Source organism: Dunckerocampus dactyliophorus, chromosome 17, assembly GCF_027744805.1.
Source record: "Dunckerocampus dactyliophorus isolate RoL2022-P2 chromosome 17, RoL_Ddac_1.1, whole genome shotgun sequence".
Taxonomy (NCBI): Eukaryota; Metazoa; Chordata; class Actinopteri; order Syngnathiformes; family Syngnathidae; genus Dunckerocampus; species Dunckerocampus dactyliophorus.
The window spans coordinates 24,170,858-24,183,495 of NC_072835.1; the positions used below are offsets into that span (position 1 = coordinate 24,170,858).

Below are 12,638 nucleotides of genomic sequence, written 5' to 3' on the forward strand. Positions count from 1 at the left end.
CGTGACAAGAGTAAAAAATGAACACAATGACTTATAACTACCTTACATTATACAGTTATATGATTTAACTACTTAATATACAATTATACTATACACTATTTTATTTATAATCGTATTGTTTAATAACTTTATATACAATTGCATTATTATTGTATATTATTTAAGTACTTTATAATGTATATTGTTTTAATTTTGTACATATTGTGGGCAAAACAATTAATTGATATCTATATTTTACAGTTATTATTATTTTCACAAGTGGCAGAGAAAGGCTACGAGGCTTTTATTGTGGAGGGCCCAAACGGAAGCGGCGCATTGTACTGTGCTTCTTTTCAAAATGGCGGCGGATTGAGTCTCGGTGAGCAAGTGTAGACTTTTTGCGTCGTTTGGCGGTCGCGCTCACAGCTGGTGTTTGGCGGGAATGAGGAACGCGGTTCCGTCCAGTGGACCGGATGTCTCGTGTGAAGCGTATGGCGGTGCTGTGGCTGCTGATTGCTAGCAGCTGTTTGTTCCTCTTGTTCCAGCTTTATTACTACCGGAAGTACGTCAGCAAGGTCAGACGCCTTTTAAGAGTTTGAGAAATGTTTACGTGCATTCCACATTGCTCGCAGTAAAAGCATGGCTGATCATAGACATAGATACAGTCTATATTTATATACAGTCAAACCTGTCTTAGCGGCCACCTTTATAGAAGGGCCACCTGCCTATAGCAGCCACTGAAAAATCCCCCCCAGCAAATTTACATGTTATAGACCCTGTGTATAGCAGTCACCTGTCCAATGCAGCCAGCGGCCACCCATTTTGTCTCCCTTGGTCAATATCTGACTGCATATAGCGGCCAAATTACCAACTCAAGTAGAAGCTTCACGCACGAAAAAGTTTTGTTTTTCAATCAATGAAGGCGTTGTGTGTAGACTTTAATTACTGAGTCCTAGCTCAGTCACAATCATTCACAAGATCCACACAAACTGTCAGTTGTTCCACATAAAAAAGCCGTCTTCTTTTGAGCTTGCTATTTCCTGGTCAAACATGTAACTTTAAGAGCATTTGCACCAAAACATTACCGCAAAGTAGGCTGGGAACAGGACGTGCTCCCAGCAACGCTACAATAAAAAAAAACATATGCTAGCATGCATGCGGCAGCGGGAGCAAAACTGAGTTTGGTTGTACTTAACTGAAGTATTTTATCAGTTATCAGTTATTATTAAGCCTCTAGCTTCCTTTTAGTAAGTAAAAACCTTGGCTATGATTGCACTACATTGTCATGTAGACCTACAAAGTACACTTGGAAGAACAAGAGGTGAATAAATGTATTGCAACTGATGTGAAACTGATGAGGGGTAGGATTAAATAAGCTTTGCTTCTTCCTACTCCTTTTTGGACATGCAAAATTGTGAATTGTACTATGTGATGTGCCCTCTACTGGTCAACATTATTATTATTATTTCCCCCCCCCCCTTTTTTTTTCTTCTTTTTTTTCCTCTATTGGTCAACATTCAAACTGGACGCCAACCTGTCTATATAGGCCACCTGTCTATAGCGGCCACTTTTACAGACTCCCTCTAGTGGCCGCTATAGACAAGTTTGACTGTACACACTTGACTGATGACCTCGGTGGGCGTGTCGGTTAGCATTAGCGAGCTAAAGGAGTTGTTTTGTGCTATAGATGATAAAGTGTGTAGTATTTAACGCAGGGCATGGCCCTGATGGCCTCATCAGGCTAACCTAACCTAGCCTAACCTTCAGTGTTTCCTGTTCACAGCAGAGTGAGAAACTTCTGAGGTGAGAATCAACATCTCCAAATCTGAGGCTATGGTTCTTAGTCAGAAAAGGGTGGGTTTCACCTCAGGATCGTGTTCATGAATGATGGAAGGTTGGAGTGTGAGGTCCACAGGCGGATCGGCGCAGCGTCTGCAGTAATGCGGACGCTGTACTGGACCATCGTGTTGAAGGGAGAGCTGAGCTGGAATTCAAATCTCCCGGTTTACCAGTAGATCTATGTTCCTACCCTCATCAATGGTCGTGACACAAAGAAGAAGATGGCAGATACACCGTAGGGTGGCTGGACTCACAGTGAGGGTGAGGAGCTCGCTTATCCGGGAGAAGCTCAGAGTAGAGCTGCTGCTCCTTCACATGGAGAGGAGCCGGTTGAGGCGGCTCAGGTATCTCATGCGGATGCTACCTGGAAGCCAGCATGGTGAGGTTTTCTGGGCATGCCCAGCCATGAGAAGGCCCTGGGGCACACCTAGGAAACGCTGGAGGGGTTATATCTCACAGCTGGCCTGGGAACGCCTCAGCAAGTCTGTCTCCTGCGACCCGAACCTGGATAAGTGGAAGAACATGGATGGATGAATAAATATGTTCCTATTTCACATTCACTGCCATTCATGTTGACAAATAAGAACTGGTGTTCCAATGCACTTTTACCAATCCATGTAAGTGCTAGAACCCTTTGATCCCACTAGCATGGATGGATTGCTTGATGGAGGTCCAGGCAGCCATCTTTGTCAGTGACATGTGACCTCTTCCACAGTCTGGCCCTCGCCTCCTGAGCCGCACAGGTCACCTGACAGACAATGACCTCCAGTGGGTGAGTATAGTCAGTGATGGTTGCTAGTGAGTGTAGCTAATGAGTGAGGTTAGTGAATATGGCTAGTGAGTGTAGCTAGTGATGTAGTGAATATAGCAAGTGATGTAGTGAGTGTAGCCAATCAGTCAGGTTAGTGAGTGTACCTAGTGATTTAGTGATTGTAGCTAGTGATGTAGTGATTGTAGCTAGTGATGTAGTGAGTGTAGCTAATCAGTCAGGTTAGTGAATATAGCTAGTGAGTGTAGCTAGTGATGTAGTGAGTGTTGCTAGTGAGTGTAGCTAATGAGTGAGGTTTGTGAATATAGCTAGTGATGTAGTGATTGTAATTAGTGATGTAGTTAGTGTAGCTAATCAGTCAGGTTAGTGAATATAGCTAGTGAGTGTAGCTAGTGATGTAGTGAGTGTAGCTAGTGAGTGTAGCTAATGAGTGAGGTTTGTGAATATAGCTAGTGATGTAGTGAATATAGCTAGTGATGTAGTGAGTGTATCTAATCAGTCAGGTTAGTGAATATAGCTAGTGAGTGTAGCTAGTGATTTAGTGATTGTAGCTAGTGAGTGTTGCTATTGATGTAGTGAGTTTATCCAGTGATGTAGTGATTGTAGCTAGTGATGTAGTGAGTGTAGCTAATCAGTCAGGTTAGTGAATATAGCTAGTGAGTGTAACTAGTGATGTAGTGAGTGTAGCTAGTGAGTGTAGCTAATGAGTGAGGTTTGTGAATATAGCTAGTGATGTAGTGATTGTAATTAGTGATGTAGTTAGTGTAGTTAATCAGTCAGGTTAGTGAATATAGCTAGTGAGTGTAGCTAGTGATTTAGTCATTGTAGCTATTGATGTAGTGAGTGTATCCAGTGATGTAGTGATTGTAGCTAGTGATGTAGTGAGTGTATCTACTGATGTAGTGATTGTAGCTAGTGATGTAGTGAGTGTATCTAGTGATGTAGTGATTGTAGCTAGTGATGGCGTGAGTGTATCCAGCGATGTAGTGATTGTAGCTAGTGAGTACAGCGAGTGTAGCCAGTGCATCCATGCTCATCTGACTGGTGACCACATGAACCCTGGTGTGTTCTCAGCAAACAGTCAAGACGTTTCTGGCGTTGTCACGGCGTTTCCGCCTGCCGCTGTTCCTTGCCGACACGGCGGTGCTCGGGCTGCTGAGCCAGGATGCAAAGCAGCAAGGTGAGCGCTCAGCACCCGAGGAGCGCTGTAGCTTCCTGTGCGCCGGTCGGCCGATCACATCTTTTGCTGTGCTGGCCAGCTCGTGGAAGTACGACGTGAGTGTCGGGGGGGGGGGGGGGGGGGGGGGGGGGGTTAGGGTCTGTTGACGTCATTTCCTTTTTTGGCAGGCTGCTTTGCTATTGGCTGCTGAGCAGAAAGGCTTTGAGCTGCTGGAGCTGCGAGGCGAAGACCCCCGATTGGCCAGTTTAGACATCCAGTCGGGGCAGGACATCCCTCTGCACCTCCTGCTCCGCCTCCACGGTTACATCATTCAGGTGGGTGGGACCAGGCCACTCATGTGACCCCCACAAAGGTCACTTGTGCCTAAATGTTGTGTTGTTGTCTGCTTTTATTTTGGAGGTGGTCTTCCTGTATGAGCGTAGTGGCAACTACCTGTGGCACGGGTCAGTACGCCTCAAAGCCAACGCCCAGCGCAGCTTCGCGCCTTTCACACGCCTCGACTTTGGACGCTACGCCGGCGCCTACAACAGGTTGTGATGTTGTGATGTGTCTAACATTTTACCAACCTAACGATGGCATTTTCTCCTACGCCCCCGCAGGCCCCGGCTGGTACTGACCGTCTTGGACGGCCTTGACGTTCGTATCCCGCACAACATCTCCAGCTTCCTGTCTGAGCAGCAGCAAGCTCGCTTCCTCGAGTGCCGTCACAATGATGCCCGCCGCTTCCTGCAGGTGCCACACAAACAAGCATTCAGCCACATGACCATCTTGCATTTTGTGTGTGTGTGTGTGTGTGTGTGTGTGTGTGTGTGTGTGTGCGCACGCGTGCGTGTGTCTGCAGATCTATCCTGACGACACGTCTCCTGAGGCGCTGGACTTTCGGAGCAAAGCAAAGTCTTTGCTTCTTTTGGCTGCACAAACCCTTACAAATCTTCACGTTCCGTTCTGGATCAGCAGCGGAACCTGCTTGGGTACCACAACCCGTCCCAACCGTGCTAACTCATGTGAAGATAGTTAGAAGTATACTTGAATGTTGCAGCAGGACACCACTGGGGGGCAGGCATGAATCAAAGTGTAGTGAACGCCAGGCATGAGGCATGGGTTGGTTGCTGCTTTCAAGGTGTGCCACGGAATGAAAAAGTCACTTTCAAATTCACTAAAATGTTTGTCATAGCGTTCCTGTGGTCAGCGAAAGTGGAGATCCAGCACGGTCGCTACGTGGAAATGTCCTGTGTTATTCCTCGCAGTGGGACTTGACTTGACTTCAGTAAAGATACTATTTCAAAATAACATTTTAGAGCTGTAAGGACAATACCGTGAAACCGTGATATTGTTGCCCACCAATAAGATCAATACGCCAATACAATCAATAAGTCAATACCAATACCAATACAATTAGTACACTAATACCAACACAATCAATCCACCAATGTAATCAAGTGCTAAGCAGCAGTATCTATAGCAGCCTCATGCTGTAGCATGCTTACCGTGTAGCAGGGTTGCACTGTAGCATGCTAACAATGTAGCTGGCTCATGCTGTAGCATTATAGTAATACAGCAAGCTGTCACTGTAGCAATATATCAGGGTCACACTGTAGCATGCTAGCAATATAGCAGGCTAAAGCTATAGGATGCTAACAGTATAGCAAGGTAACACTGTAGCAAGCTAGCAGGCTCATGCTGTAGCATGCTAGCAATACAGCAAGCTAAAACTAGCATGCTAACATTATACCAGGCTCATTGTAGCATGCTATCAGTAGAGCAAACTCACATTGTAGCATGCTAACAGTAAAACAAGCTAAAGCTGTAGCATGCTAACAGTAAAGCAGGCTAAAGCTGTAGCATGCTAGCAATACTAAAGCTGTAGCATGCTAACAGTGCAGTAATAATTTCGTCTGTCGTGCAGGCTGGTTCAGGCAGTGCAGCATTATCTCGTACAGTCGTGATGTTGACATCGGGATCTTCATCAGCGACTTCCGCTCTGACATCATCACAGCGTTCCGGACTGCTGGCCTGTCACTCAAGCACAAGTTTGGAAAGGTGAAGGCGTGTGTTTGGAGGTCATGCTTGATGTTTGGTGACCTTTGGCACACTTGTGTCTGCAAGGTGGAGGACAGTCTAGAGCTTTCCTTTGTGAGGGACGACGTCAAGCTGGATGTGTTCTTCTTCTACCGGGACCAAGATGTCACGTGGAACGGGGGCACGCAGGCCAAGAGTGGCAGGAAATTCAAGTAGGTGGACGTCAGATGTGCTAAAACTACAAACATGGAAATAACTTCACCTTCAACAGGTACATCTTCCCTCCCTTCTCCTTGTGCTGGGCGGAGCTTGTAGAGGTCAAAGTTCATGTCCCATGTGAGACGCTGGACTACGTGACGGCCAATTACGGCCCGGCGTGGAGTGTCCCGCTGAGAAAGTGGGACTGGAAGTCTTCTCCAAGCAATGTGCAGGAAAATGGGGTGTGGCCTCTCTCTCAGTGGGAGGAGCTTATTCAAGTTTATTGACCTTCACCAAAACATTCCCCAAAACTTTTTCTTTTTGTTCAATACATTCGACAAAACTTGTATGCCACCAACAAAATGCGTAGAAAACATTAAAATACATAAAAGATAAGATTTGTTGGCTGAAACCACTATTGCTATCATGTATAGCTCTACATCGTGACATATGTACTGTATACTAGCTGCTGATGTTCTAGTTTGGATTGAACAAACGTCATCTTGAGCCAAGTGCATACAGGCTCTTTTAAAAGATGATTGTCGTAAAAAGATAAATTCTTTTGCTAAGTGGGCGGGGCTAGTGGGCATCCGCTATTCTTTGGCTATGTAGGCGGGGTTATATGCATCCGGGCGCACGGTTCACGTGACGAGCATCAGCTGACTGCGGTCAAGAGCAGCAGGTCGATTCATTCGTCGAGTCCGCGTCGTTGTTTCTGTGTTCGAGTTACCCGGCATGGCCAGTCAGTCTCAGGGCATCCAGCAGCTGCTGCAGGCAGAGAAGAGAGCCGCAGAGAAGGTGGCGGAAGCCCGCAAACGTGAGTAGCAGCACCGCCCTAGAGTAGGCTAGCCTAGCCTAGCCTAGCCTAGCGAGCTAGCATAGGCCGCCTCTGTGTTGTTTCCGCTAAGCAGCTTGAAAGACTCCCAAGAGAGAATACAGCATTTAACAACTTAAATGTACAACTTGCTTGAACCTTTTTAATATTTTTAGTGTTTTTAATCGCCTGTGAACACTTGACGAGTTGACGTGGAATCACGTGATGTCTCGGTTCTAGATCACATGGTCCGATGCTTTTCGTAGCCTCAATGAGTGAATCAAATCAATGTTAATGATTGAATCTGACAAAAATATAACCGCAACACTCCCACTGGTGGATCGATGTCTTGCACAGAAGCATTGAAGTGAAATGTGCTGACCAAAGGTTTAAGACCAGAGCTAAAAAGCCCTACGATAGGACGAATATGTTGATGAAAGGAGTCATGGGCGGCTATGATAACCTTGGCAAACATATCACAGGATTATAATTCCAGTTTGAAAATGTCTTATTTTGAAATAATTGTATTGATAGAACACGATGGTTTTCAAAATAAATACGAGAAAACAAGTGAATCCTCCTTATATACTATATCCTTATTTATTATATCCTCATATATTATATCCTTACTTATTATATCCTCCTCATATACTATATCCTTATTTATTATATCCTTATATCCTCCTGATATACTATATCCTTATTTATTATATCCTTATATCCTCCTGATATACTATATCCTTATTTATTATATCCTTATATCCTCCTTATATACTATATCCTTATTTATTATATCCTTATATCCTCCTGATATACTATATCCTTATTTATTATATCCTTATATCCTCCTTATATACTATATCCTTATTTATTATATCCTTATATCCTCCTTATATATGATATCCTTATTTATTATATCCTTACATCCTCCTTATATACTATATCCTTATTTATTATATCCTTATATCCTCATATACTATATCTTTATTTATTACATCCTCATATACTATATCCTTATTTATTACATCCTCATATACTATATCCTTATTTATTACATTCTCATATACTATATCCTTACTTATTATATCCTCCTTATATACTATATCCTTATTTATTATATCCTCATATATTATATCCTTACTTATTATATCCTCCTCATATACTATATCCTTATTATATACTTATAGCCTCCTGATATACTATATCCTTATTTATTATATCCTTATATCCTCCTGATATACTATATCCTTATTTATTATATCCTTATATCCTCCTTATATACTATATCCTTATTTATTATATCCTTATATCCTCCTGATATACTATATCCTTATTTATTATATCCTTATATCCTCCTTATATACTATATCCTTATTTATTATATCCTTATATCCTCCTTATATATGATATCCTTATTTATTATATCCTTACATCCTCCTTATATACTATATCCTTATTTATTATATCCTTATATCCTCATATACTATATCTTTATTTATTACATCCTCATATACTATATCCTTACTTATTATATCCACTTCATATACTATATCCTTATTTATTATATCCACTTCATATACTATATCCTTATTTATTATATCCTCCTTATATACTATATCCTTATTTATTATATCCTTATATCCTCCTTATATACTATATCCTTATTTATTATATCCTCCTTATATACTATATCCTTATTTATTATATCCTCATATACTATATCCTTATTTATTATATCCTCCTCATATACTATATCCTTATTTATTATATCATATCCTCCTTATATACTATATCCTTATTTATTATATCCTCCTCATATACTATATCCTTACTTATTCTATACTTGCTGTATTTACTATATTCTTATTTATTCTGTATTTCTATACTATATCCTTATTTATTCTGTATATTGTATCCAACTATATCGTCACGTATGCTGCCATACATCATGGCTTCTGCTTGTGATGATGATGATGATGTTTCAGGTAAAAACCGTCGTCTGAAGCAAGCCAAAGAAGAAGCTCAAGCTGAGATAGAACAATATCGACTGCAGAGAGACAAAGAGTTTAAGACCAAAGAGGCAGCGGTGAGGATACTTGACTTCCTGCTGTGTGTGACACCACTAACTGATACACCCATACAATCATTAGGGATGTCCCATATTGTCCAACTCTCAATTTCTGACACTGATATTGGCTGATACGGATGTGTGTAACATGACGTGTCTCCTATGGTGGGATGAACACGTATGTGCAATTAGCTTGTCCATGTGGCTGTCGACAACATTGCACATGTGAGAAACACTTGTCATCAGGCTCAGGATGTCACATTTCTCTCCAAAAAAGACCCATATCACATTTTGATGCCGATGTCGGTGGGCCGATATGTGTATGTATGATATAAAAGTGTAATATAGGTCATATAAATAAAGAAATGTGTTTGGAGGGCGAGCCTTAACAATTCACTGTATGATGTGGACTGTGGATCCCTCTAGCGTTCACAGTACGTCATTACAATGGTAATCACCAATGCGGGAACGTTTCGCCTTGGCTTCACCTCACTACTGTACTGCTCTTAGGATGTAGTAATACTACTGTAACGTAGTATTACAGCATATTTCTACTATATATTCCTACTGCTAGGATGTAGTAATACTACTGCTGTAACGTAGCAGTGTGTATTCCCACTACTAAAAGTACATTGTGTAATCGTTTGCATGTATCCAGGCCCTCGGTTCCCATGGCAACAGCGCGGTGGAGGTGGACCGGGACACCGCGGAGCGCATGAGTCGTATCCAGGCCAGTTACCGTGGTAACCGGGAGTCTGTTCTGGGTGACCTGCTGCGGCGTGTGTGCGACATCAAGCCCGAGTTCCACGCCAACTACCGCGTGGCTGGCTAGTGACGATGATGACGTGTCAGTGGTGTTATGAAATATGAATTCAATGTGTTCTTTCCTTCGTTGGCATACAGTAACCCTTTCCTCACTAAGCTTGGGTGTATTTCATCCTTTATGATTGGCTGCTGATGGTAAAGCCGTGTGTTTGTGTACGTGATGTTGACGAGTCACTAAATATTCTATGTACTACTCTGTGCTACATTGTTGCTGAGTCAATAAATAAGGAAGCACAAGGCTGGTCACATGACTGCTTCTTTGTTGACAAACGATTCAGTTTGACGTTGAAAATCCGATTTCTACAGAGGAAGCCCTGGAAATAATGTATCCAACCACATATCACGTATCGATATGCAGGACGCCGTATTAGTGGCAATAATGTATCCAACCACATATCCCGTATCGATATACAGGATTCCGTATTACAGCAGAACTCGCTGCGCGTCACGTGATTTCTTGGAATCAACACGGTGACGTGGCCGGCATCGAACCCGCCCCCAGAGTTTATACACGTGTCCTGATTGGTCCGCCGACGACTCCGGGATCGTCCTCTGGGCTCTGCGTCTGCGCGCGATGGCGTCATACGCGGAAGTGGCAGCAGCTCACTCTTCAGACGAGAAGCAAAGAGGAGACGCATTTTGTTCCTTTCCTCCTCCTCCGAGCAAGCGGTGTTGTGTTCACCGGGGAGTCTGAGTCGGCGCCACGACAAAAGACAGGAAGTACAAGAATTCCCTGAAGTACTGCAGGTCAGTCGAGAGTGTTTGAGTGTCACTGACCTCTGCTGGGAGCTCCATGTTGGGGCTTTTATAGTCTACACACACACAAACCTATACGTGTGCGTCTGTGTGCGTGCGTGTGCGCGTGTATTACAATCATCCATGGAAGAAATGAAAATAAGATCTTAGCCACGTGAAGGCTTGGTGTTGCTGCGGGTCAAAGGTCAAACAAGCGTCAGCTGACAGGTGAAAGTCTCCTTTTAAATCATTTTATGTTTGTCACCTGAGTGGCGCTCTGTGATCGTGCAGTAATGTCTGAGGCGGACTCACCTGTGGAGGTGTGTCTTTGTGTGATTGACAGGTGTCGGAAGAGGAGAAGCGCTAGAAAATGGTGCGATATATCTACTCTAAGACAAGATGGGCTAATGTGATCATGTTCTGACCTTAACCAGCTGTAATCTGATTGGCTGCTGCCTGCGCGTAGCCTGCGGCCAATCAGATTAGGGCGGACTGTCTGGTTGCTAATGTCAGGCGTGGTTGGTGATGCTAGCGATAGCGAGGAGATGGTAGACACATTCAGTGATGTCACACGTAGTTTTGAATGTGGACAGTCATGGACCAGCACCAGAACCACAGCACCATGCAGATGGACCACGCCCACCACCACGATCACGCCATGCCCATGCCCACCAGCAGCAGCGGGCATGACCACGGGAACCACGGAGGACATGGTGGAGGCATGGTGGGTTGCACGTTGTCATTGTCACATGCTCATGCTAACGCTAGCACTGTTGCCTAGGTGATGACCTTTTACTTTGGCTGCCAGAACGTGGAACTGCTCTTCAGCGGACTGCTCATCAACTCGCCTGGAGGTCACCTTCATTCCACCTCCAATGTCTTCTTTTCTTTGCTTTGATTGACGACTCTCTCTCGCCATGTGCCCCAATCAGAGATGGTGGGGGCGTGTCTGGCCGTCTTCTTGCTGGCCGTCCTCTATGAGGGTCTGAAGATCGGTCGAGAGGCGCTGCTGCGTCGCAGTCAGGTCAACGTGCGCTACAACTCCATGCCCCTGCCCGGCACCGATGGCACCGTTCTCATGGAGACGCACAAGACCGTCGGGTCGGTTGCTAACGCTAACACGACACCAATGTGTACTTTGTACTGTGTACTATATGTACTATGTACTGTGTACATAGTACACAGGTAGATAATAGGGCTGATAATAGAGCATGTTTTTATGACAAAAGTATTGTGGTCAGGGTGGGTGTGCTATCAGATATTTACAGTGTTATATGATGTTATCTAGTATTATTTCTAGTATTTACAGCACAGTGTTAGGGCCAGGGCTGAGAGTGATGCTCATTTACTTAATGCATACTTCAGAGATTCAGTACTGGCGTTCCAGTTAGCATAGCAATGTAATGCTAACCAGACGCTTCTTGTCTTCTCAGGCAGCGAATGCTAAGCCCCGCCCACTTCCTGCAGACACTGCTGCACGTCATCCAGGTGGTTGTGAGCTATCTCCTGATGCTGGTCTTCATGACATATAACGCTTATCTCTGCATCGCTGTGGCAGTGGGTGCCGGGGCCGGCTACTTCCTGTTCAGCTGGCGAAAGGCGGTGGTTGTGGACATCACAGAACACTGTCACTAGCGCACGTGCTCGTTACTGTGCTGGTGTGACTATATTTAGGTCGTGGCTACGCCAACCAGTGCTTTACTGTAAGATGGCACATTAGCACACCAGCTAATGGACTACAAAGAAAGCGTGGGTTGGTAACCATGGTAACACAGTGCTAGCTTAATTTGCACACTGTAGTTAGCTACTAATAAAATTGATCGAGAAACTGTCGCTCAAGCACTGGGTGATGTTAGTTAATGGAGTCCGGTGCAGACATCAGCTGATGCTAACTAGCTGCTAATATTAGCACAGCTGTGAGTAGCATACTGTATGTTCCCTTAGCACAATCGCACTGTCATTGGACTTTTTTATTCATTTTAGCAGTTAAGACATGACACCGCTGCCTTAACTTTTGTCTTGATAACGTTGTTGATTGTTTTTCACTCAGAACCAATCACTGCTGACAGTTGAGTGAAGGGACCAATCAGAGAGCAGGAAGTTTGTTTGTTTGTTGGAATCAGTAAACGAAATAAAGTTTGTGTACAAAGTGCGTTATACGTGTATTGTACACTTTAAAAGTGACAAATGTGGAATTGTTTTATTCGGGTGA

At 43.9% G+C, this 12,638-nt stretch overlaps 3 protein-coding genes across 4 annotated transcripts; all 3 read left to right on the plus strand.

The window, feature by feature from the left end:
- The first annotated feature begins 295 nt into the window (after positions 1-295).
- fktn (fukutin) lies at positions 296-6,803 on the plus strand. 2 transcript variants are annotated; one of them, XM_054757769.1, is made up of 10 exons: positions 296-554; positions 2,534-2,590; positions 3,662-3,862; positions 3,935-4,081; positions 4,167-4,297; positions 4,367-4,499; positions 4,609-4,738; positions 5,674-5,807; positions 5,874-5,998; positions 6,058-6,803. In XM_054757769.1, exons 1-10 carry the CDS (start codon positions 453-455, stop codon positions 6,269-6,271), a joined length of 1,374 nt encoding a protein of 457 aa, XP_054613744.1. In that variant the 5' UTR covers positions 296-452; the 3' UTR covers positions 6,272-6,803. The 2 variants fall into 2 exon arrangements, with proteins under 2 accessions (XP_054613744.1, XP_054613745.1); XM_054757770.1 differs by lacking the exon at positions 296-554 and adding an exon at positions 565-2,435.
- atp6v1g1 (ATPase H+ transporting V1 subunit G1) lies at positions 6,576-9,928 on the plus strand. The gene is made up of 3 exons (XM_054757771.1): positions 6,576-6,801; positions 8,784-8,884; positions 9,525-9,928. Exons 1-3 carry the CDS (start codon positions 6,720-6,722, stop codon positions 9,696-9,698), a joined length of 357 nt encoding a protein of 118 aa, XP_054613746.1. The 5' UTR covers positions 6,576-6,719; the 3' UTR covers positions 9,699-9,928.
- Positions 9,929-10,266: 338 nt separating this feature from the next.
- On the plus strand, positions 10,267-12,614 carry slc31a1 (solute carrier family 31 member 1). Its single transcript, XM_054757680.1, has 5 exons — positions 10,267-10,438; positions 11,020-11,150; positions 11,208-11,280; positions 11,359-11,527; positions 11,860-12,614. Exons 2-5 carry the CDS (start codon positions 11,022-11,024, stop codon positions 12,059-12,061), a joined length of 573 nt encoding a protein of 190 aa, XP_054613655.1. The 5' UTR covers positions 10,267-10,438; positions 11,020-11,021; the 3' UTR covers positions 12,062-12,614.
- Positions 12,615-12,638: the final 24 nt, after the last annotated feature.

Bases quoted from the DNA above. Each gene is read 5' to 3' on its own strand.
- slc31a1 (XM_054757680.1), top strand. From the start codon at position 11,022: ATGGACCAGCACCAGAACCACAGCACCATGCAGATGGACCACGCCCAC. The intron at 11,151-11,207 runs GTGGGTTGCACG...ACTGTTGCCTAG, and splicing joins GAGGACATGGTGGAGGCATG to GTGATGACCTTTTACTTTGG. The intron at 11,281-11,358 runs GTCACCTTCATT...TGCCCCAATCAG, and splicing joins GCTCATCAACTCGCCTGGAG to AGATGGTGGGGGCGTGTCTG.
- atp6v1g1 (XM_054757771.1), top strand. From the start codon at position 6,720: ATGGCCAGTCAGTCTCAGGGCATCCAGCAGCTGCTGCAGGCAGAGAAG. The intron at 6,802-8,783 runs GTGAGTAGCAGC...ATGATGTTTCAG, and splicing joins GGTGGCGGAAGCCCGCAAAC to GTAAAAACCGTCGTCTGAAG. The intron at 8,885-9,524 runs GTGAGGATACTT...GCATGTATCCAG, and splicing joins TTAAGACCAAAGAGGCAGCG to GCCCTCGGTTCCCATGGCAA.
- fktn (XM_054757769.1), top strand. From the start codon at position 453: ATGTCTCGTGTGAAGCGTATGGCGGTGCTGTGGCTGCTGATTGCTAGC. The intron at 3,863-3,934 runs GTGAGTGTCGGG...CTTTTTTGGCAG, and splicing joins CCAGCTCGTGGAAGTACGAC to GCTGCTTTGCTATTGGCTGC. The intron at 5,808-5,873 runs GTGAAGGCGTGT...TGTGTCTGCAAG, and splicing joins TCAAGCACAAGTTTGGAAAG to GTGGAGGACAGTCTAGAGCT.